Source organism: Hyperolius riggenbachi, chromosome 5 (assembly GCF_040937935.1).
Source record: "Hyperolius riggenbachi isolate aHypRig1 chromosome 5, aHypRig1.pri, whole genome shotgun sequence".
Classification (NCBI taxonomy): domain Eukaryota; kingdom Metazoa; phylum Chordata; class Amphibia; order Anura; family Hyperoliidae; genus Hyperolius; species Hyperolius riggenbachi.
Window position 1 is genome coordinate 344702796 of NC_090650.1, and position 25204 is coordinate 344727999.

Below are 25204 nucleotides of genomic sequence, written 5' to 3' on the forward strand. Positions count from 1 at the left end.
ATATATTATTATGTCCCATTCACTTAGCCATAGCTTTACTGAAGCCAAGAAAAAGTTGGGCGTGTTTGAGAAATAAAATGGCATGTCCATGGACTTTCCTTTTTTTTTCTTTTTTTTGTTTTGTTTTCATTTTGCAAGTGCATATTAATACGCTGTGGTGTTGTACAAAGTTCAATAAAAGGGTAAACTAGATCACAGTATAAAAATATATCATACAACTATCGCTATAATAAAATAGTCCTTTTTTTTCTATGGTAAAAATACATCTGTAAGTGACAGGAAGGTTGTAGCACCATTAGAGAACGGTTTTCCCTAGTTACATTAGCAGCATGATGATCCAATAGAACAATATTGCAGGAGTGTTTTTGAGAAGATCGACATTCATGATTGTTGGATTGTACCACTGAAGTTTAAACTGAAGAGGGTTTACACACGTCAATGTTGCCATCAGTTCCACAGCAAGATATCTGGCCAAGAGACACTGCCTCCTAGATATAAAAGACTCCCCTATAGTGAAACAAAGGTATGGACTCTTCCATCCTTCTGGCAGAGGACCACGACCTTTGCCAGCTATACAGCCAGAGAAGAATGGTAAAAGGCACTTAATATTGGTGAGCAATAATTATTAATAAAAATGTCCTTGCTCTTGTATTCATATTATTTTATATGATGAGATGGCATTTGGCAAAAAGGTAATGACGCCTATACAAAGTTGCCAAAGGCCTTATGAAAGACACCTGTAAGCTACATGAATAGGGAATAATGCTATACAGAAATGGTTAGCATAACCTATTTATTGTTGGCGAAATATGTTGGCGCTTTATGAATGAAAAATAATTTATTGTGCTTGCAGTTGGGATTGCTGGAGCCCATTTTAAAAGGGACCCTAAGCAGTAGCACTGGGTATGCATTTAAAGAGAAACTCCGACCAAGAATTGAACTTTATTCTAATCAGTAGCTGATACCCCCTTTTACATGAGAAATCTATTCCTTTTCACAAACAGACCATCAGGGGGCGTTGTATCACTGATATTGTGGTGAAACCCCTCCCACAAGAAACCCCTCCCACAAGAAAAGTATCACTGATATGGTGGTGAAACCCCTCCCACAAGAAACCCCTCCCACAAGAAAAGTACGTACTCCTGGCAGTTTCCTGTCTGTGAACCTTGCTGCATTGTGGGAAATAGCTGTTTACAGCTGTTTCCAACTGCCAAAAAAACAAGGAGCAGCTACATTACCTGCCAACAGTAAAAATGTCACCATGTAATAAATGTTAAAATGAAAATCAGGGATTTAAAAGATTTTACAATGGGCAAACACTGACTAAATCATTTATACATAATTATTGTAAAAATGAAGCACTTTTTTTTATTACATTATTTTCACTGGAGTTCCTCTTTAAGCTCTGCGCATGTGAAAGCTTCCTGGGGAGGAAGAAGCCAGGAAGCCTGCGCATGCGCAGAGAGGACCCACTGGCTTCCTGTCCTGGAGGTCACAGCGCTACTTTTGGCAAAGTCGCCGCTGTAATGTATTTTGGAACGGAATAAACCGGGAATCAGAATCATTTATTTCGCCAAGCATGAGCGATCATGCCCGGAATTATTTTTGGCACATACATATAACTCAGGAAGAAGACAGAAGAATGCGTAGCGACAGAGATAGATTACATTACATTGTGCGTTTTACATCATACATACATCAAAGTTCATTTAGTGGCCTAAAGATGGCCAGCAGTTAGCCTTGGGAGGTGGTTGGCAGAGAAATTAATGGGAAGGTCCAAAACAATAAAAAAAAGTGACTTACCCGGGCTTCCTCCAGCCCCTGGCAGCTGTCCTGCACGCTGGTGCCCCCTTCTGGTCATATAGCCATTGTCTATATGCAACTGAAGCCCTCTCCTACTAATTGGCTGACTTGCTCAGCTTTTGCTTGATTATCACTGCAAGCTAGGTGTATTATGTATGCACTTCTCATTGGCTTATAAGCAGCCTGCAGGCTTTATAAAGCAGCAGAGAACTGTTTGGGAGTGAGGTTCTCCAATTGTGTGTTTGGTAAGTTTTAGAGCAGTAGGAGACAGGCCTTGGAGGTGGCAGCTCCAAGGTTTTGGCTGCGCTCACATATGGTGTTAGATGCTGGTTCTGGGGCCCCGGGCAGTGAGAGTTCCCGGTGCCCCAGGCTGGCTCATGCACCATTGTTTTTAATTATTGTAGTATCCCATGCAGTTTAGTTATGAGGGGGGCAGATGAGAGGGAATATCCTGCACGCTGGTGCCCCCTGCTGGTCATATAGCCATTGTCTATATGCAACTGAAGCCCTCTCCTACTAATTGGCTGACTTGCTCAGCTTTTGCTTGATTATCACTGCAAGCTAGGTGTATTATGTATGCACTTCTCATTGGCTTATAAGCAGCCTGCAGGCTTTATAAAGCAGCAGAGAACTGTTTGGGAGTGAGGTTCTCCAATTGTGTGTTTGGTAAGTTACATCATACATACATCAAAGTTCATTTAGTGGCCTAAAGATGGCCAGCAGTTAGCCTTGGGAGGTGGTTGGCAGAGAAATTAATGGGAAGGTCCAAAACAATAAAAAAAGTGACTTACCCGGGCTTCCTCCAGCCCCTGGCAGCTGTCCTGTGCCCTCACCACAGCTCCACTCCCAGCCGGTGGCCCGGGATCCCCTACGGTATAGATATCATCCTCGCCAGGTTGGCCTCTCTGCAAGCGCAAAACACTCCAGATGACGTTAGCGCGACCACGATTGACTCTCACATAGGTGCAGTAGATGCGTGTAGGCATGTACACAGGAGGGAATTCCGAGCCAGCGGCTGGAAGAGGAGCTGCAGCGAGGGACATATCGGCTGCCAGGAGCTGGAGGAAGCCCCCGGTAAGTAGATTTTGTTTTATCAAGCTTGGATCTGTCTAAGTTGTTTTATCTATTGGATCTATCTAACACGAGGCAGGGTGAGTGTATAGGCATAACCAATTATACGTAGGTATGCTTAACCTTCCTGGCGGTAACCCCGAACGTAGTTCGGGGTAAGCCGCGCAGGAGGTTTTCTCAGGCCCTGCTGGGCCGATTTACTTAATTTTTTTTTTTTTGCAAAGTGCTAGCTGCGTCAGCACACCGATCGCCGCCGCCCCGCGCTCGATCGCCGCTATCCATCGCGCCCCCCAGACCCCGTGCGCTGCCTGGCCAATCAGTGCCAGGCAGCGCCGAGGGGTGGACCGGGACTCCCAATGACGTCGCTGACGTCATCCCGTCCCCATGGCGACAGGGGAAGTCCTCCAGGAAATCCCGTTCTTTGAACGGGATTTCCTGATCGAAGCGGGCGGGGGGATGCCGCTGAGCAGCATGATTTAAAAAAAACAAACAAAACTGCTGCGCTGCCTCCAGGAGGGTTAAATGCATACCTAGTGCTACTGCTCAGGGTTCTTTTAAGCTGAATGTACAAAAATGATATGTGTACGTACGTACGTACGTACGTACGTACGTACGTACGTACATACATACATATATTAATTCATTTGCCAGCCTGGTGATTTTATCTGGTTTAAAGCAACCATAGACCTTAGATAATAGTCTGACATAGCAACACAGTTCATCAGGCCCTTTTGACTATGCGACTGTACATACATAGGCACGCATACGCAAATGGTGCTATGCAAAGTCAGGTCACCTGAGTGTTTCCTATTTATGCTATGCAGGGCGAATGAGGGAAAACCATCACTGGTTTATTTTAGGTGCAACATTAGTGAATAACAACCCACCCAGAACAATCAATTCAGGAGTAGATAAGGACGTCTTATATAGTTGTCCAATCTGCTGGTTATCATCTTAGTCTACATCTGATCAGCAAAGTAATAGAAACTGAAGATCATGTACAAACTGGAGTAACCCAAAGTAATCACAATAATCTATTAATTATACTGGTTGCAGAAATCTGAAGAAGTTCACTTGGTGAGTATGGGGTGCACATCCTCACAGCTTGCTTGGTTTCTTACATCTTGCCTGAAATTTTTCTTGGACACAATGGTAATACAATATAGAATATAGTAAGTGCTAAAAAGTGGGTCGGCCCAAGAAAAAAAAACTGGGCAGCAACCAATAAATATAATAATTTGCTTCAAATCATCCTATGTCTCACTTTCCTTATTAGAATAGAATGGCCGTCTTAAAGGGATGCCTAAAGTGAAATAAAAGTGACCAATTGTAAGAGAAACCATGAACAAGAATTGAACTTCATCCCAATCAATGGCTGATACCCCCTTTTACATGAAAAATCTATTCCTTTTCACAAACAGATCATCAGGGGGCTCTGTATGGCTGATATTGTGGTGAAACCCCTCCCACAGGAAACTGTGAGGACAATGGTCCTGGCAGTTACCTGTGAACCTTGTTGCATTGTGGGAAAAATCTGTTTACAGCTGTTTCCAACTGCCAAAAAAAAGCAAGTAGCAGCTACTTCCACTGACATCAACTGCCAGGACTAAAAATGTCACCAAGTTATAAATGTCAGAATGTAAATAAAGGCGAGGAAAGATTTTACATTGGGCAAACACTGACTAAATCATTTATATATTTATTTTCGCTGGAGTTCCTCTTTAAATTTACCCGGGGCATCTTCCAGCCCCCTGTAGTTGTGCTGATCCCTTGCAGGTATTGCGCTCTGCTCAGCAGCAGTGCCTTTCTGAAAGCTGGCCGACTGAGCCAGTTGCTATTTTTACAAACCGCAGAATGCTCTCATCCACACGGGCACGATCAGGAGGTGTGTGTGGCCCGGGCCGTACATGCAGCATTCGAAGGGGCACAGCTACTGATCTGAGCAGAGCCAAATGACTGTGAGGAACAAGGAGGATTGAAGGGGCTGGAAGAAACCACAACTGCCCAACTTAACTTCACTTTAAGTTTCCTTTAAGACTCTCCAGCATTTGAGGACCTTAAAAAGTCCTAGTTTATCCTGACACTCTACTTTGATTTTAAATAAAGTATATGCCAGCTAGCAGTCCTTCCAGTAACGGGATTATATCTCATTCTCTTATCGTTATCACTCATCTGTATCAGAAGAGTGTTTCTAGTTCTAATTGCTAGCGATAGAGAGAACAAGAGTTATGCATACTAGGCTTGAGGGTTTTTCCCCCCCTTCTACTGTATTTAGAAAAGCGCTAGTAGAAAAGTCATGGATGTCTTCACAAAATGGATAAAAAGTGCTCAAATCCATGCCTGATGAAACTTGTTTATTTCACCTTATAATGTCAATCTGCTGTGCAGCATTGCAAAAAAATATGGTGTAAGTGCCAACACGTGACAACACTAAGATAGCAGATTTAGAAGGCTTCATTCAAATAGAACATTTGAATGCACTGCTTTTGTCTGTTTTGTGTAAACCGATGTCACCACAGTTACTAGGCAATGTTTGGCATCAATTGCTTAGAGCCCCATCAATCCTACTATACAAATAAAGTTATACATTTATACAAATAAATACATAAAACAGACATTTTGGTAAGAGTGTACACTCAGAAGAAGAGACACTCAAAAGATCAACTTAGCTGATCTACAAAATGAAATGGGAGATTCAATAAAGTCGTAGCTCGTATAGTGAAGGCCAACTATCCTTGTTCTAACAAGTGAATAATAGGCAAACCAAAAATACTCAACACTATTTTCCATGCACCATCCCACTGAAGAAGGCAGTGTGTCTTGAAGTGTGTAACCCTGATCAGCAACTAATGAACACAATACTAATACTTGTGTGACTGGAATCCATTGTGGAATTCTGCAATACTCCACAAGTATTTCTGGCAGCAAGAGTTATTTAAAAATAAAAAAATACAAGTAAAAAGACACTGGTTTGTGCAACATAGCAATCTGATAAGCAAAACACTGTAAATAAAGTTGTACCTGTTTAAAACTAGGGTTTCTCACAAAGCATTATTACTATAGTCCTACGTTATTTTTTTTTTAACCTAATGGAAATTGAACACATTATTAAGAAAAAAAAATCTATAATAAAAGCATTATCTTATTTTCTCTCATAAAAGGTTCCACGTTTTTTAGCTTTTTCTTTTTTTTTCCCCCAAAAAGTGCTATATCTCATAATATGTGTAACATAGAGGTCAACCATGCTTCATTTTTACAAAATATTGGCCTATGACACACATCAAACTAGCTAGGCAAATAATCCTGAAAGTAAATCTTAACATTCATAACCTCAACGCAAACAGCTCTGGCTCATGTATCAGTCAGCATATGGTTCTTCAAAAATTAAAAAATACATATATATTACTGGCAAAAATTAATAGTTCACTGTAATCCACAATTTAGAGGTTGGACATGCAACAAACACGGAAATGGGTTGTGTAAAAGAAAAACCGATGCTAGGTGGGACAGATATCATCTTAGAAGCCATAACCATTTTGCCAGTGGACCCATTTTATGATCTATATTCCAGAATAAAATATATCCACTACAAAAAAAGATGGGTTGAAGTGACCAATTGTGATTGTATAATAAAAACAGATATGCTGCCAAGACAGGGATAATTATTTAAGGCATAAAACAGCAATCACTTATACATTTTAGATCTAGGGTAAGGCAACTGTAACATTATAGCCTGTCTGAAGCCATGATGACCAGTAAAGGATCAACATATTGTCCTGATTATTTTTTTTTTCATTTTTCAGTGGAATATAAATTTTTAAAAAGGAAAGAAATCCTTCCAATAAAATGCAAAATTTGGCTATTTATTCCTTTAAGGGTGTTGGCGCAAGTTATATATTTATATGATATATACACATACAAGTACATAAAGGTTTTACATCCAGATACTAACTGAAACATATTATACTATAATAATATAAATATATGGCACTTTAATTTACCCAAAATATCCAATATAAGGCCATGATTTAGGTGTGGCAGAAGTTTTAGCCTAAATAAGGTGGTTTCTTTTCATATATATTAAATGGCAGGTTTAATATGTGTTTTAGGTAGTCTGCCTAATACTAGGACAAAAGCAAAGAAAATAAAGTAAAGAAAAGTGTCTGAAATTAAGAAATAGCTGTAGTAAAAAAGAAAACAAAAAAATAACCAAACACACACACCAGTCGTGAGCTTAAAACACAAAGTTGAAACACAAGAACCACACTTTCCTGACATTTCATAATAACATGGCAATAAGTGATGATATAAGTATGATTCTAAAATATAGTATTGCCCTTTTTTTTACTACCCTCCCTCAAAATGGTTTAGGCTAGTTCTTATGTTATATCAGCTATTCCCTTCTGTATTTTACTATGATGCGTTTTTCTTTTTTCTTATTTTGAGAAGAAAGGCAACCTTGAACATTAATTGCTCAATGAAAGCCATCACTTGTTTCATAGAAACTATAGGATGAATATTCAAAAATAAAAATCAGAGCCACAGGTGCAAGTCATATGCACACATTTCTTTTCTTTTCTTTTTTTTTTTTTTAACTCTGAATGTTAAAAGCTGTTTGCATAAAAAATACAATTCCTACCATATAATGCCTTTAGAAGAAAAATACTGTTAGAAATACAATGAATATTTACATGTTACTGGAAAACAATAACTAAAATGACTTGCTAAGAAAATATAATGGAAACTTTATTCCCCATAATGTTTATATTTTGCCCTGCCATATTTTAAACAGGCAAGCTTTATTATATCTAATTTGTCATATATAAATTAACGATGTATCTCTTTAGGTTATAGACTTTGTTTTCCCTCCTAATGCCTAAAATTCAGATAGCAGAACATGTTGATGGGGGAGGTAATAACAGTTTCTAAGCAAAGTGGTGTAAGCAATATGCTTTTACGTAACTCCTTAGAGTCCTGTTTTAAAACCTCGGCAATAAAATAGGTCCTAAAAAAGTAAAAATATTGGCAAGTGCTGGCAGCGTGTATCTGCTTAATGGCGGTACCATACCCAAAAAAACAGACAACCACAAAAGGCAATATATATATTTGACACTGGCTTAATGAAGGCACATATGTAGTAGTCAGTACTACAGGCTGAGGCTTTTTTTTTTCCATACAATCTTTTTTTTTTTTTTTTTTTTTACTTTCCCCTGCCAAAAAAAGCCAAATGTAAATTAACAAAATTAAGTATCATACAAAAGTGCAACCAATTGTGAATATTTCACATAACTGCATTGCATAACAGTTGTATGCAAGTTGAGTGTTTATTAATATGTTTAATTAAAAAGCATTTTTTCCCACTATTAAGCTTATATTGTCTCATGAATAATTTGGAATTTTAGCATTTAAACTTTTATAAACTCAGTTTTGATGCTGGATATTACTTTTACATCAATATCTGACCATTTTGAATAATTTCATATGAAATTGGGCATTAAAGCTAGGATTCTTTTTTTTTTCTACTAGTAGAAAATAAAAATCAACTGGTATTATAAAACACAGTCACAAATTGCAAGGAGCCTAAAAACCAAAGTAAACAATTAAGACACTTGTAAAAAAGTTGAAAAGCTAACAATGTACTGGCTTAACAAGATTGTTAATGTATAGACTAGCAGAGGTGTTTAAAATGTCTTTTCATTGGCACTAAGATAAAAAAGCTATCTAATGCAATTCATGGTATAAACTCCTACTGAAATGCCTGATGAAATCGTGGCAATGTGGTGGTTGTATTTAAATTACTTGAGAAAGCAGAGGACAATGAGTGTAGAGAACCAAAACACATGTTACTGCTAGGGTCTTGAGGATCCTGTGGTTGAGGGGGGAGCTGTGCCATTGATGCATTACCATCTTCTTGAGAGTAACCCATTCCTAAATTCCCAACTGATAAATGTGTATTATATGGGGGACCATTGGCAGGCATAAAATTGAACAACTGGTTAAAGTCCAAAGGAGATGGGTTGAGAGGTTCACTAATTGAAACAGAGGTTTTAGAAAGGGAAACTCCATCAGTCCCATCATCTAATGGCCCGACTTGAGGATCTAAACCTAGCTTTGAGGAGGATGAAGGGGTCTCTTGAGAGGAGGGTGTCATGCCACTTTGCAATTCCATAAGGTAACTTTCTATCTCCACTTTCAAAGGCTGATCTTTCTCAGGCATGGAAATAGCATATGAGGTAGAATTGAGTGGATATTTCAGCGAAAGCTGGTGAGAGGGATGGACAGGATCCATATCTAAAGGACATTGCATACCCAAAGGCAATGTTGGAGCAACCATTTGGTGTGTAGTTGCAGAACTCTGCATGGACTGAAGTTGGGTGTTATAGAGGTTTAACTGCAAACTGTTTGTGAATGGCTTTGATATCAGCTCATTGGAAGCTAAGGACATCACAGGAAGCAGCTCATCTTTAATAGGAACACTGCAAGCGAAGTGATCCAACAGGTCCATGGGTTCAGTTTTCACTTTTAGCAGTTCTTGATTGTGACTTTTCTTCATATGACGGGTTAGATGATCCTTACGACCAAACCTTTGTGCACAATACTGACAAAGGAAGTCTTTTCTCCCAGTGTGCACTACCATGTGTCTGCGGACGTCTTTGCGGGTGTAAAAGCGCCGGTCGCAATGCTCACACTGGTGTTTTTTCTCCTTAACACCACTGGAAGATTTGCCTGCGTGGGTCTTTAGGTGCTCCAGTAGCACCACTGTGCTTTCAAAAGTCTGCAAGCATACTTTACAGGTGAGGTCTCCACTCGTAGCAGCATGCAAAGCCAAATGACGTTTAAACCCCAGCTTAGTATTGTAGTTTTTCCCACATTCTTCACACTTAAAAGCCTCTTTATTAGGGTCATGGGTATGGAGGTGATTCTTTAGGTGGTCTTTTCGGTGAAACATTTTCTCACAATAGTTACACTTGTGGGTTTTCTCTGGAGAATGTGTAGCCATATGCCTTTAAATACAGACACAATCATGTGAAATAATTGTTAGGGTGGCAAAGCAAAAGTTGCATGTCTAAGTTTAACCAATAATACAGCTAAGCTTTACAATGCGCATTGATTTGCATCATCTCTAATACTAGAGCAAACTAAACATTGCTCATGTTTAACCCGTCAGTATGATTATATACGTTTTTTGGGGTCTAAAAGTGGTGCAATGTTTTTGCACTTTTAGACCCTAAAACTGTGAAAAATCATGCTGCTTGAGAGCCTGCAGCAGCCTCTGCATTTACCTCCTTGGGTTCCATCACTGCAGTTCTCCTCTCGTCTGGCGCTGTAACCCTGTAGTGAGATCGCCGGCTGTCGTCATGACGACAGATGGCGATCTCACCAGAGGGATCCAGAGCCTCTGAGGACAAAAAGGAGAATGGCTACCAGCATCTGGATCCCACGGGAGGTGAATAAATCACCCACTGTGCTTAAGGCTCTGCACAAGCCTCCCGGCAGCTACCCAGAGTCAGCCTCGGGATTACCGCTCCTGGCTTCTTTTTTTCACCTAGAGTCTGACTCAGGGATAATAAACAAGGAGACTTGTTCTCTGACAGCTGCTGAACTGTATTTTTTTTCAATGATGTCTTCAATTATAGACAAAATGTTGCAGAGGAATTGTGTTAAATTACAGTCATATCAAAACACATGCAGTGAATGGGCAAAGCGTTAGCTGGCAACTGCTGCTTAGCGCCAACCAATGGAGTTAAGGGTTCAGAGTAAGTGAAGTGCAATTTTCAGGTTACCCACATCAACGTCTTCATTCACATTAAAAGACAGTTTACAGTTGCACCTTGTACACAATAAGGAACCCAGCTATGAGGATGAGAGCCCCACATGTGTAATGAAGGTCCCTTAGAGGTTAATGAAGAATTCCTGATCATCTGCCACAAGAAGCTGCTAATCCACAAACCTATAAAACAATTGGATGGCAACTTTAACACAACACTAATATAATTTTAAATATACTGTACACTTTGCTTTTATTTTTAATGAATGCAGTTTGCCCTTATTTTGTATTATTGCGTCTTTTTATATCCCAACTAATACCTCAAACTATAGGTGTATTCCCTATGACACATACTCACAAGTGCTTTTTCATTCCAGCAATACTTCCCATATTGCCTGTAGTGATCTAACAGGGATCCAAAATTTACAGTGAACCTGAACCGAGTAAAATTATTTAAAATACGCACATGATGTAGCTGCAAATTAACATTACCTACTTACCTCGCCGCCAGTTCCTCTCAGAAGCTCAGCATTTTCTTCTTGCAACGATTCCTTGCATTTCTGACAGAATGCTGTCAGTTATAAATCAGTTATAACTGAAAGGACAACAGATGTGCAAGATAATGTCCATGTTTCCCTACAGCTCATGTGGGCGATATTACAGTTTAACAGTCTGCTGACCTGGAAGCTGTTACCAGTTCATCTCCATTTATAAAGTGGAGGGCAGAGAATTCCATTGATGAAAGTTGACAAACAGGGACGTGGGAGAGGAGAAAGATTGAGGAGTAGACTACACCGGAGATAAGTGTGTATGTTTATTTTTACTTAAATTTTCAGTTCAGGGTTTTCTTTAAAGGACCACTATTGTGAAAATCGTAAAATCATATACAAATACGAATAGGTTTCTTCCAGAATAAAATGAGCCACACATTACTTTTCTCCTATGTTGCTGTCACTTACAGTAGGTAGTAGACATCTGGCAGAATCAACAGGTTTTGGACTAGCCGATCTCCTCATGGGGGATTCTGAGGGTTTTGTTTATTTTCAAAAGCACTTAGTGAATGGCTGTTGCTATTTCCAACTGCCACAAAAGTGTGTAGCAATCAGGGAGGCTGGGCAGCATAATTGTATAAATACTTTTCAGGAAATGTCTTTATAAAAGTATAAAAGCTTTGCTGAGAATCCCCCATGAAGAGATGGATTCTTCTACCTACTGTAAGGGACAGCAACATAGGAGAAAACTAATTTATGGCTCATTTTACTCGAAGAAACATACTTATCTGTATATGTTTACATGTATTTAAAATTTTAAAATTTTTTGCGATAGGGATCCTTTAAGGCTAGCTACAATGAATTTTTGTCACCTGGTAAGATCCAACTGCCAAAAATACCATACAGGACTAAACAAACATGATTCTTATACGACTCTGAAAAGCAGAGGTTTACCATACACATGGTAGGATCATAGCTGATGCAGACAATGAAATATCATAGCCCATAGCCCTTGCTGGGCAATCTGTAATTTTGAATAAATGATCATACATTGATAATAGTTAGGCATTGGATTAAAATTAATGTTAGGGTCTTGAGAAAAGCAAGTTTGGAGAGTTAGACAAAGGGCTAAAGTTTGGTACAAAGATCACACAGATTTATTTTTATAGTACAAGACTAGGATTAGGAAGTGGGTTGTGTTGGGAGAGGGCTCATTTTAACTTCTTTCTATTGCATATAAAGCACAGGAATAATTGCTTCTCAGTGTTGCTCGTACACCCCGATCACGGATTCAAATAAATCCGGCCACGGCAGTCCCAAAATCCGTGATTGTGATCCGGATTTGAAACTGACGAATTTGACTCGGATTTTACCTGTGATTGCCTGTAGAATCTGTGATCACGGGTTCGTGATCCGGATTTGACTTTAACGTTAATAGCAATGCCCCCATACATGCTCCAATCTCCATATTTGCATGGATTATAAAGGTGATCAGTGGCTACAACCTGAAACATTTTTTTTTTTTTCAAAAAGACCTTATAGTTTTTGAGTAAATCTAATTTAAAGTTTCCAGTACTTTAACGGTTAATAGCTTTATACTTTAGCGGTTAATAGCAAAGCCCCCTTACTTGCTATAAACACCAAATTTGCAGGATATGTTAAGTAGGACAGTGGGAACAAGAGAAAAATCATTCCAAAAAGACCTTATAGTTTTTGAGATAATCGATTTTAAAGGTTCAAAGGAAATTTCAAAGGAAAAAAGTATACATGTAAATGTGGTAAATACATTAACTGTCATTTACCACATTTACATGTACAGGTAGTCCCCGGTTTCCGTACGCCCGACTTACGAACGACCCGCCGAGACCATAGCTCCGCCCCGTCGCAATGACGTCACGCCGCCAGGGACTACCTTCTCTGCGCCGTTTTTAATGCAGAGCAAGCCACAGCGGATGGTAGATAGAGCACATCTCACCTGATCCTCGGCGGTAGAAGGTCCCATCGTGGTCCCCGGAAGCTGCGCAGCCCGTCCTCTCGCTCCATCCACTGTTCCCGGTGTCTGCTTCTTATGCGTCGCATAATGACGCAATCAGGAAGAGCCCCCTAGTGGCGGCGCTTTCTATTTGCGTCATTATGCGACGCATGTGAAGCCGCCGGGGGGGACAGTGGACGGAGCGAGAGGACGGGCTGCGCAGCTTCCGGGGACCACGATGGGACCTTCTACCGCCGAGGATCAGGTGAGATGTGCACTACCTACCATCTGCTGCGGCTTGCTCTGCATTAAAAACGGGGGTCCCAACTTAAGGACAGATTCAGGTTCAGAACAAGGCGACAGTCCCTAACTCGTTCGTTAACCGAGGACTACCTGTATACTATTTTTGTTTGAACCTTTAAAATCGATATCTCAAACTATAAGGTCTTTTTGGAAATAAAAAGTTTCACTTGTTTCCACTGTTCTACTTATATCCTGCAAATATATCCTGCAAATGTGGTATTTATATCATGTAAGGGGGCATTGCTATTAACCGCTAAAGTCTGCGGCTTTTCAGCTTATAATCGCGGCTATATTTTCCGTGATCATGAGCCGAATACGCGAAAAATAACGCCCGCATCCGTGATTGAATTTCGTGATCAATTCCCGATCAAGGATTTGGATCACGATGTCAGATAGTGAAAAAATGCTCGTGAATGACGGCTATGCCGTGATCACAGATTGTATCCGAACAACATTGCTTCTCATCAACAATGTACATGTAAAATATGCTATTTCAATACATTTGATAGCATAACTTAAAATGGCCATTCATGATACAAAAAAGTCAAATGCAAATGTTTTCTTAAAGAACATCAAAGTCAACTGGAGCAAGTGGAAAATTACCATCACTTCACAGAAAGGTCTTTCATTTGGCATCACATATGTGATCAATTATGATTCAACTTTCAACTGTTCCAATTGAATTGTTAAATGTAAGAAAAATGTACAGGTAAGACTGGATCATTTATGGCTACCTTTAGGGAGAAGTGAGGGGATGATGTTAGAATTAAAAATTAATTTATTGATTAGGATGAAGGAATAAAATTAAAGGATATGCCCAGGCATTTTAAAATATAAAATTCCACTTACCTGGGGCTTCCTCCAGCCCCTGGCAGCCGTCCTGTGCCCTCACCGCTGCTCCGGTGGCCCCTGGTGTCCTCTGCTGCAAAAGCCGAGGTCGGCTTTCGGGACGGCTTCTTGTGCGCTCCACGGTGCGGGTCACATGGTCTGCCCGTCATCAGGACTGTACTGCGCAGGCGCAGTAGTTCTGCGCCTGTAAAGTACAATACTTATGATGTCAGCTAGACCACGTGACCCCGCGCCGTGGAGCGCACAAGTAGCCGACCTGGTGAGGTCGGCTTCTGCAGTGGAGGACACCGGGAGCCACTGGAGCAGCGGCGAGGGCACAGGACGGCTGCCAGGGGCTGGAGGAAGCCCCAGGTAAGTGGAATTTTATGCCTGGACGTATCCTTTAAGGTGGTTCAATGAAGTGTTAGAAGCTAAATGTTTTATTGTCAATAGCCACTGTTGAGCTTATGCAATGCCAGAATCAAGAGATCACCCTTACCCTCCCCTTCCTTTGAGTCACCTCTTTTCAGCACTTGCTTAGCACTGCCCTGCTTCTGATTTGGGCGCCGGCATAAACTGTAATGTTAATTAGGGCTAAAGCAGCAGAGGCAGAATTGCTACAAAATCACAGTCATTCGGGTGCTGGTAATAGCCAGACCCCTAATCATATGGCTAAAAGAACAAATTAAGTGATTGGTAGGGGAATATATGTGTTATATTCGCCTAGATTACCAAGCACAGGGAGAGCCATCTCTTGGCTTATCCTTGCGCCCAAATTATAGCTGGCCAGAACTTGTATATGGCCCTTCTTTCACCCCCCAAGTAAGTTTTATCAAGTACAATACAATATATCAAGTGGACCAGAACCTCGGCTTCTGTCCACTTTATAGGACAACAGACCTGAGAGGGATATAGAGGCTGCCATATTTATTTCCTTTTAAACAATACACATTGAATGGCTGTCCTACTGATCCTCTGCCTCGAATTTTAGCCTTAAACACTGAACAAGCATGCAGATCAGGTGTTAGACTTAAAGGGACTCCGAGCTCACCCCAAAAAAGAAAGTTGTACTCACCAGGGGCTTTCTCCAGCCCAGTGCTGGTCGGGAGGTCCCACGCCGGCGTCCTGGCTCCTCTCCTTCTCCCCGCTCCGGAATGGCTGACAGACCGCAGCCCGGGCAACACTCGGTAGAGTGTCGGGCTGCAGCTTCCGCGTATGACGCGGATTATGTCACACGCTGGCCGCCTCGCGTCATCACGGTGGCCGGCACTGGGCTGGAGAAAGCCCCTGGTGAGTACAACTTTCTTTTTTGGGGTGAGCTCGGAGTCCCTTTAAAGCAAACCTTTAACTAAAAATTAAAAGTCAAAATAAACATGCACACGTCATACTTACCTCCCATGTAGTCTACTCATCAATCTCTTTCTCCTCTTCTGCATCCTGTTGGTCCACTGTGATCAATAGAATTCTCTATTCTCCATTTTGAAAATGCCCATTACCCCATACCAGCTTCCTGGTCAGAACACTGTTATGGATGTCCGTTCTGCTCCCCTGTGGCCGCATAGTGATGTCACAGGACTAGAGCGTGCACGTTTCTGTGTCCCGGCGTGAGCGCTGATTGGAGATGCGGGGGGAGTGAGCACGCTCTAGTCCTGTGACGTCACTCAACGTGGCCACAGGGGAGTAGAAAGGACATACTGCACATTTGCGGCGCAGTATGTACGGGTTTGGAGTCGCTCAGGACAACGGGATGGACCAGAGAAGAAGAGCGGCAGGGGACCCAGTATAGGTTTCATTTTTTCCAGATGCTTTCGCATCTGGTATCCTTTAATTTCTGCAAGATTTTTGTACCAAAAGAGGTGCAAAAGCGTTTCTTTATGTTGCTTAAAAGTATTTTTGTAGACCGCTTGCAAGTTGCGGTCTTGCAAGCCGTCCACAAGCATGCGTTTACAAGTCAAGACAAGACAAATAACATTTATATCGCGCTTCTCTCCTGGCGTACTCAAATCGCCAGAGCAGCAGCCACTAGGGCACGCTCTATAGGCAGTAGCAGTGTTAGGGAGACTTGCCAAAGGTCTCCTACTGAATAGGTGGTGGCTTACTGAACAGGCAGAGCTGCGATTCGAACCCTGGTCTCCCATGTCAGAGGCAGAGCCCTTACCCATTACACCATCCAGCCACCACATAATATATATATATATAAAAAAAAACAACACTTTCTTTTTCTGATTTGTATTCAAATTTTTTTAGTATTTTAATGTTTGCTGCTGTGGGCGTAGTCCTGCCCAAAGCTTTTTTTCCTTACACTTAATTTTTTAATATTGGATCCAATACAGATGTTTGTATTGCATGCAATAAAATTTGAATTTGCCGCCCGATTTGATAACGCTGCATGCGCCCGACAGAGGAACATGCCAAGGTACATGTGATCTCCATGGAACAGGAAGAGGCGAACAGGGAAGTACGGAGATCGCTGTCGATCACCGAGCACACATCGGGAATGCGCTCGCAGGGAAGAGGCGAGGGGTCCTGCACACCAGAGACGCCGCACATGAGTAAGAGTAATTGCAGGATGAGCCTGACTTGTCCTCGCCGTTACTAGTTTTTTTTTTTTTCCCCCCAAGGACAAATCTGGCTCGTCCTTAACGCTAGGGAGGTTAAGTCAAAGAGCAGCCGTTACAACATTAACAACTTCTAGTAATGGTGGCACTGATATTATCAAGATATCTTCACTGTAAACCAGTCAAATCAGCTGAATGTGGATACAGACGTATTCATTGCACTCACCTACCTTTAGCTCCACTAATTGGCACTGAAGACAGTAGCCCTTTAACAAAAGCTGAAAGATAAATAAGAGCTTATACCTTAATAATTTGTATTTAGAAACAAAGGCCTTGGTGCAGTCTTGTTGCGTGCACTTGTAGGGCCTCTCTCCTGTATGAGTATATGAATGGACTTTTAATTTTTCAACACTGTTAAATGCCTTGTCACACAGTTGGCAAGGGAAGTTTTTTCTTGGTTTTGTTTCACCACGTTTACGCTTCCCTGAAGGGACTTTCTGCGTATCTCTTACTTCTGACAAATCACCGGGGATGACAGTGGCCATCGCAGCCTATACCAGGCCTTCTTGTTGGACAACTGGCAACTGCCCAACTCCACTAAGTGACAGCGTTTTTGGTGGCTTCACAAGTTCCATGTGGTCGAAAAAAAAAGAAAAGGGGACTGGAAAAAGAAAAATAATAGAAAATAACTATGTTGAAATGTAGGGTTATCGTAAATACTCTAAGCGTTGCCTTAAAGTAAACCTGTCAGTGGAGAAAATGGGGCAAAAATACAAAACAAAAAAACCCCCAAAAAACGTAATGCCACATGTGACTTCATAGATGCTTGAATTGTTTTTCCAGGCATCCCAATATCTCCCCGCCAAAAAAAAAAACTCCCAAAAAACGAAATCCCCTGTCCTAGTACATGTACAGATTTTTACATTCTGTAAAGTAGACCCCATTCTGCCATTCATTCTTGCAAAGTTAATCCCAGCTATCCAGGGACTGATAAAGGTCACATTTTCAGGGGATTAACGGGTGGTAATAATGGATTTCACCGCCTTGTCCCAGTCGATCAGACTTTGAAGCAGAATTTGAATTGGACTAATCAAACAACGAGTGTTGTACAGCATGATGCAAAACAACTCTATACACCCACTGATACCCCTATTGCTCCTCCCCCCATGGAGATTTTCCATTATGCATGATCACCCTTTCAGTCCATAAACTGCACAAAATCGACTGAAAGTTGATTGGTCAGGCATATTGGGCACAACAAATCCCTGACACATCTCCATCAGTGATCAATTCAGCCAGAAAAATTAAGAATTGGCACCTGTGGCCAGCCTATTTCATATGGTTCTTGAATAGGGGTGTTGTAGTGAGGAGATTGTAGCTCACAGTGAAACTGGAAGGACAGACCTTTTGTCTGTATCAAGTTCCTGAGATCCAAAGACTCCATGCAAGGAACTTAATTTAGGTTCCATGAGTTTATTTTCAGGTAACAAAAAGTACATGCTACATGGCAGTATTAGCTTTTTGCCTTTTTTCTCCTCTGACAAGTTCACATTAAAGTTCAAAAAACATAAGAGAAACAAAGCTAAAAACTTGTTATTACAATGAAAGCTGTTTTATGGTGCAACAGCTGGCATCTTGAAAGAGTGCCCCGAGTTAAATGAAACCTGTGATGACAAAAAGAAAGAATTTATACTTACCTGAGGATTCCTCCAGCCCTCATTTAGGTCATTTTCTCCTTTGCCATCCTCCAGGGCTTCCTTGATACTCCACTCTCCATCTTGGTACATCCTTCAGTCACCACGCACTGCGCATGTGCGGTTGGGCTGCACATGTCCCCTTCATGCTTCTGTAGATGGGAGCATTTGTCAACTGCGCAAAGGTACTGCGCAGGCATAGGACACTCCTGGAGGCAGAAGCGTGATGGGGGTGCGTGCTCAGCCATGCATGTGCTGTACGCGCTGACTGAAGGTTTTACTGGTATGGAAAATGGAGGATTGAGGCAGCCCAAGAGGATGGCAAGGGAGCCAAAGGCCTAAAGGGGGCTGGAGGAAGCCCCAGATACGTACACATTCTTTCTCTTCTCAGGTACACTTGAAAGCCATTCAGAAAGTAGGCCGTTGCTCTTGAGTCAGTTTAAATGCTTTTATCCTGACATTTACTGTTCTAAATTTAAAGGATACCTGACCTGAATGACCAGCATGTCCATGCTGGATCCACATACATCCGTTTGTGAGTTCTTGTCCTTGTTCCCCCAGTCCCGGTTATCACTCCTTAAAAAAAAATTATATTTTGGATAAAGGCACATTTTCAGACAGGAAGAGCCAGGCTCAACGTAATGTTCCTACCCACCACCTTTACATTTCCTCCTCTTGAGGGGGTGAATAGGATGATAAAGATGAGGGAAGCCTTCACTCTGACTGATTACAGATGCCTGGGGGAACAAGGGGAGGAACAGACAACCACACAGGTATGTGAATCCAACTTGACCATACCTCTGTGCTAACCTTAGGTAGTTTTGCCTTAGGTCAGGCGTGCTTTAATTAGCTTGCTAGTATAATTCCTGAAGTTGCTGCTGATTCTTTAAGGCCTCTTCACAATTGCTTGACAACAAGTTTTTACAATGAGTTGTGTGAGGTCAGTCCCTTCAGCTAATACAGACTAGTAGTGGAGGAGTCTGGCAAAGTACCAAAATGCTGCCGACCCTCTGCCTTTTTCATAAAACATAGTCAAAGTTAATGGACAGCAACAGAAAACCCTAGCATCTTAATCATGTTTGCTCAGAGTGATGCAATGCATTCTGCATTGCATCACTCTGAGCAAACATAATTAAGATGCTAGGGTTTTCTGTTGCTGTCCATTAACTTTGACTATGTTTTATGAAAAAGACAAGTGCAGGACAGAGAGGTCATTTCATGAAAGTCAATAAAAGGATAACTGCATCAGAACTAGTGCAAGAGTGAAGCAGATGTCCAAATCAAAGATTCTGATTGGTCATTTTGAGCAACTGCAATTTTCCTCCAATTCTCCTTGCTTTGGTTTAGACAAAATGTATGCTTCATGATCTGCATCCTGATCTGAACCTACACGCTTTTTGGATACCATTCTCTGTCTTCTCTCTTTCAGGACACCTCATGCTTCACACACATATTGGAACAGAGGGAGAGACTACACTATGGGCCATATGCAATTCACTTTTTCTCCTGAGTCTTCTCCTAGGAGATAATTTTTCATCTTCGATTTTGAACAAGTTTTCAGCAATTTGTAATGGAAAAAGTACCAAAAAAAAGAAGGAGAAAAAGTAATATCAAAATTATGAGTATTTTTTTTTTTTTGCTTTCTGGTGGTTTAAAAGGCATTTTATGGACAAGTTTGAAAATATTACCTAGGACAAAACTCAGGAGAAAAAAAAGGTTCCTGTAATTGCATATGGGCCATAAGCTTATGAAAAGAGGATATTCCCTCACCCAGAAACAGCTCTATTTGGCTGCAAGGACTTACAGATACTAAAATTCAAAGTAAACTTAGTTAAATTTGTATTTTATACACAATTGGCAGACAAATAGGAAACATAAAAACACCCCTACTTTTGGTTATACCCCATAACTTAAACTATTCATAAAATAATTCTCTCTAAAGGTTACTTATCAGAATATAAAACAAAGGTTGACAGATTGATCTCCTTACATCTGAGACATATCAGTCCAGTTTTAAAAATGTAGATTTTATTATCAAACTTTTAAAACCACAGATGGCTAAACCCTACAAAACTCATAAGCAGTGTGAGTAGTACCCTTGGTCTGGTGACCTTCAAAATATAATGTTTCAGACTTGGCAAAGCAGATATAATATTTAGAATTGCAATACATTAAAAACACATCATTAATTAAAATATATAAAAATATAAAAGCCAATCACTGATCAAAATTAAGGTTTGGTAATCAATAATTCTAACTAAGCATGTATAATTTAAACTGATATTACAAAATGCTCCATTCCTAAAAAGTAGTGATCTAAAGGCCCATACACACACTCATCCAAACTGCCCGATTGTCATCCGATTTTGGTCTGTTGGATGACAAATCAGGGGTGTACGGGTGGCAAACAACTAGATGAGCAACTGATAACAGGCAGCTTGCCCGATGCAACCGGTGGATCAACTCACACAACTGTTGGGCTGATATTGTGCAGTTGGCCACGTATGTTGGTCATTCAGTTGGTTGGTGGGCGGAAAATACAAGTCGTGTAATCACTTGGTCATGCAGTCCGTCATGTCATGAAGTTGGCCGCGCACTTTGTTGAACATGTGTATGAGCCTTTACACTCTGATCCCCTCCCTTTTTTGTTCATTCCCCTTTAGAATGCCATACCTATAAAAAGTGGAAACTGACTTTTTCCTCAGTTATAATTATGTTGAAACTAATGAATAGTGGCAACCAGAAGCTCCATTGTCTTGTGTAGAGTAAATGTTTGCTTTATCCTCCCTGGCATTATGATTATTTCCAGATTTAGGGTCTAAAAGCCGTGCATTTTTTTCATAAGATTTTAGACCCTAAAAACAAGAAGAAAAACATACCTCAGGGAGGTCTGCAGCAGCTCCTGCATAAAACTCAGGCACGGGATTATCACCCTGTTCTGCGGCTTTCCTTCCCGAGCCTGGTTCGGGATTACCGCTAAGGAGGTAAAAGTGGACCTAAGCTTTTGCACAGGACAGAAGGAAAACAGAGAACCCTGTATGTATTTAGAGAGTTTAGCCTGCCTAATTACCCCTCATTTGTGACTAACTGTAACATCTCTCAGCTAAGTCAGCTGGCTGCTTCGGCAGAGCAGCTAATTTATCAATACTGGATGTTAACCCCATGTCTGCTTCGATGAAAGGAGGAAGTAGACACTGCAGATTTATTGCAGGATTTTTATCAGCTGTACCAAATAATTTTTTTCTTAACCACTTAGTGACATGCAGACGTATTAAAATGTCCTGCTGGAGCCTCTTAATGGCTTCAGGGCATTTTAAAATGTCATGCACTGCTGCTGCTGTGCGCGCTCCCGTACGTGCATTCCTGTGCACGTGCAAATAGTGAAAAAAAATAAACCTTTATTTCCAAATACTATATTGTCACCATACTTTGTACTAGGGGCATAATTAAAATCTTGTTATAACCAGGCAGATAAAATGTGTGGGTTTTATGCACAGTAGCAGTGTTTATATTAAACATATAGGGGATGAAATTGGAGTAATTGTGTATTTTTTCATTTTTGCCCCTTTAAAATGCATAGAAAATAAAGTAATTACTGAAAACAAATATCAACCCCAAAAAGCCCAATTGGCGGTGAAAAAAACAAGATATAGATCATTTCATTGTGATTAGTAGTGATTAAGCTATTGGCAAATGAAACGGATGAGCACTGAAAGGTGAAAATCGCTCGTCCATTAGGGTAAAAACCTCCTTGGGGTGAAGTTTATTATGCTGTTGCTAATCTTTTAGAGCAGAGAGAAAGTTCTGAGTTCAGATCTGCTTTAATCGCAATTTTTATTTTAGAAATAGCATTAAGTGACTCATTGACTCACTTATTGCTGCTTTATAAAGTAGTGATTATTCACAAACCTTGCAAAGTTTTAGATACAAGCACCACTGTACTCCACTAGTCACTATGACATGAAACTGGCAATCAGGTCTGACTGCCACTCTATAAATGTGGTGACCGGCAATATACTACTGTTATGGGATGGTAAGGTGGTGATCACTTCAACAGTAGTGACCTTTTTGGAAGAAAACCACACTTAGAGAATGTGGTGGAGAAGAACAGAAAAGTGTTGTAGCTTTAGAAGAAGTCAGCCCATTTTTCTGGCAAGTAGGCTGTTCATCTCGGTGTTCACAGTATCCTTTACAATTAAAATAAGTTCGGAGTAAATTCATAACTAAACCCAGAAGATAAACCAAAGGTTGAACATAAAAACTCCAGTAAGGAGATGTATCTTCAAAAGTAGCACGGTTTGCTTTGTTCATTAACCACTTTACCTCCGCAGTGCTAAATTTCTCCGTCCCTCTGCGCACTGCTTCACCCCCAGGGACGGAGAAAGGCGTATGTTTCTGTTTACATGCCGTGAGTGGGCGGGGCAACACGCTCGCACACTCTAGCCAGCCCGCACAGCAGTTGACTAATTGGACATTAGGAACAAGTGTTCCTAAATCCAATTAGAGTCCCCGATTGATGTATGAAGGCTGCTTCAAAGAGAAGCAGTCTTCATAACAAACCGCCGGCACATTGTTATTGTGTCCGTGTGCGCGCGATCACGCGATCGCGCGTGCACACACCCACCCGCACAGCCCCTGCAGTCCAATGATTGGTTATTGGGGACCCCAGTCCCCAATAACCAATCATACCACATGACAAATAAATGAATGGAGACTGCCTCTGCCTGAGGCAGTCTTCATTCATAACAACAGTTGTAAACAAAGGTGCAGCGCGCGATCGCGCGCCCCCCACGCCGCGCGCGCGCGCACGTGCACACCAGCTCCACAGTCCAATGATTGGTTTTGGGGACCCCAGTCCCCAACAACCAATCATATTGCCTAATAAATAAATGAATGAAGACTGCCTGGGAGGAGTGAAAAATACTCTGGTTTTTAAGGGGAAAACCCCTCAGTTGTGAAGTGGTTAAAATAAATAAAGCATACCCCTGCAGACGAGAAGGGTCCAAAACAGAGTCTCCAACACGTAAATGCATTAAATACAGCCATGTTATTGGTTCACTACCTAGCTTGGTTCAGGTTTTGCTGCCAATTCTGCACAATGATTTTACTTTATTGCCAGTCTATATATTATAATGTGCCATACTTGGCAAAGCAGATGTTTTTAAGGTCTCCAAGCCTGGGGTACCACTCACATGCTTTATGGTATATTGGTATAACATTCTTATGTGGTTTTAAGAGAGTTTAGTAACAAAATTACATTTTTTTTTTAAGTTGGGCTGAAAAGTGAAGGATGCATGGAAGTCAGTATGTGGTGTTTTGTATTCTGTTTTCTTGACAAAGTTGTGCTTTAATGATTACAGTTTGGATTTTTTTTAAAGAAAAACTATGACGAGGAAACTATACAGCCAGATATTACCTAATATGAAAGCTGTGTGTAAAAATGAGTATTTTATGAGATACAAGCTGTTGAAAAAAAAATTAGGGCTTGACCCACTCACTGCCCCCCCCCCCCCCCCCAAAGAGTGCATGAAAAAGAGGCGCCAGGAAATTTGTGCACCCAATTTTGTCTAGTAGACCATCGGTAAATTTACTGCTATTCTACATTCTGAAACTGTAATCACGATAGTAAAAAATTATTTTTTTTACTGATAGTTTCCCGATGCTTAACCCTAAACTCCCCCCCCCCCCCCCACGCCTAAACCTTAACCCCCCCCCCCCCCTCCATTCCTAACCTTAAAACTTCTCCCCGTGGACACCAAACCTTTAGCACACATCCCTCTGCCGCAACTCAAAAATGATAAATACTGGGTGCCCCCATAGCCGTCCATAGAAAATATTGGTTAGAGTGTGAAATTTGGGCACCCACAGTAACTGATAAATAGCGGATGCTGGGGCTGCACGCAATATAAAAATGCATCCACAAATTTATCGGGCACCCAAATTTCCTGCTTCCTTCCCTATTCCCGGGATTGGCCTTTAATTGATACTTGGCTTTGTGAATGAAAGAGAAACATTATTCTCCAGGATACTGGAGACGATAAATGAAATGCTGATTTTCTGAGAGGATACAAATTTTGCTGCAATTCATAAGAAGCTTGGAAAGTGTCCGAACCAAATGCAGTTTCTGCCAATCTGAACTTGTTGCATACACTGTAGATTGCAACAAAACCTGCACCATCTCAGAAAATTAGCATGTCATTGATCATCTCTACTGCTCCCTTAACTACACCTCCTTAACTAACCCCTACGTGGACCTATACACTGCGGTTCCCATATGACTTCCTTGCCACAGCAATGGTCTAGGGTAAAAGACTGATGAAATAATAAGGACAAGCCTGTATATCAGTGGGGAGGAGCTGAGAACTTGTGAATAGCTGAAACAGGTAATGTGGATGGTTTATTTTGTTCGTAACACCAACTTTCCCCCCCCCAAAAAAATAAAAAATTTAAAATTGATAGATTGAAACAGAACATATACTTAAAGACAACCCAAGCTGAAGCTCAGGTTCAGAAAGAGATACCTAGCTGCAGCCAGGGAAGAGTCAGGATCCTATTGAGGCTTCCCTCAGCATTCTACAGAACCCCTCCCTTGCCGAACGTGGATCCCCTGCATATCGGGGCCGCGTTCCTCTTCTCTGACAAGCGCAGCCGTGTAGCGGCCATGCGAGCGTGGCTGGGCAATCACAGTAGCACGGAGCCACTTGTGCACCGGCTTA

General features: G+C 41.2%; 2 protein-coding genes across 4 annotated transcripts in view; both read right to left on the minus strand.

Moving 5' to 3' along the window:
- RPS20 (ribosomal protein S20) overlaps nucleotides 1-17984 on the minus strand; it is a 168709-nt gene extending 150725 nt beyond the window's left edge. Inside the window, exon 1 of the mRNA XM_068237408.1 lies at nucleotides 17980-17984. Within this exon, the coding sequence (XP_068093509.1) occupies nucleotides 17980-17982 (3 nt within the window). The 5' untranslated portion in view covers nucleotides 17983-17984. The remainder of the gene's footprint in view (nucleotides 1-17979) is intronic.
- Nucleotides 8478-25204, minus strand: part of PLAG1 (PLAG1 zinc finger) — a 70604-nt gene continuing 53877 nt past the window's right edge. For 2 of the 3 annotated variants that reach the window (XM_068237403.1, XM_068237404.1), the window contains exons 3-4: nucleotides 17098-17455; nucleotides 8478-9878 (exon numbers count right to left, since the gene is read on the minus strand). In XM_068237403.1, the coding sequence (XP_068093504.1) occupies nucleotides 8621-9878; nucleotides 17098-17339 (1500 nt within the window). In that variant the 5' untranslated portion in view covers nucleotides 17340-17455 and the 3' untranslated portion in view covers nucleotides 8478-8620. The remainder of the gene's footprint in view (nucleotides 9879-17097; nucleotides 17456-25204) is intronic. The other variant, XM_068237406.1, reaches the window with a different exon arrangement.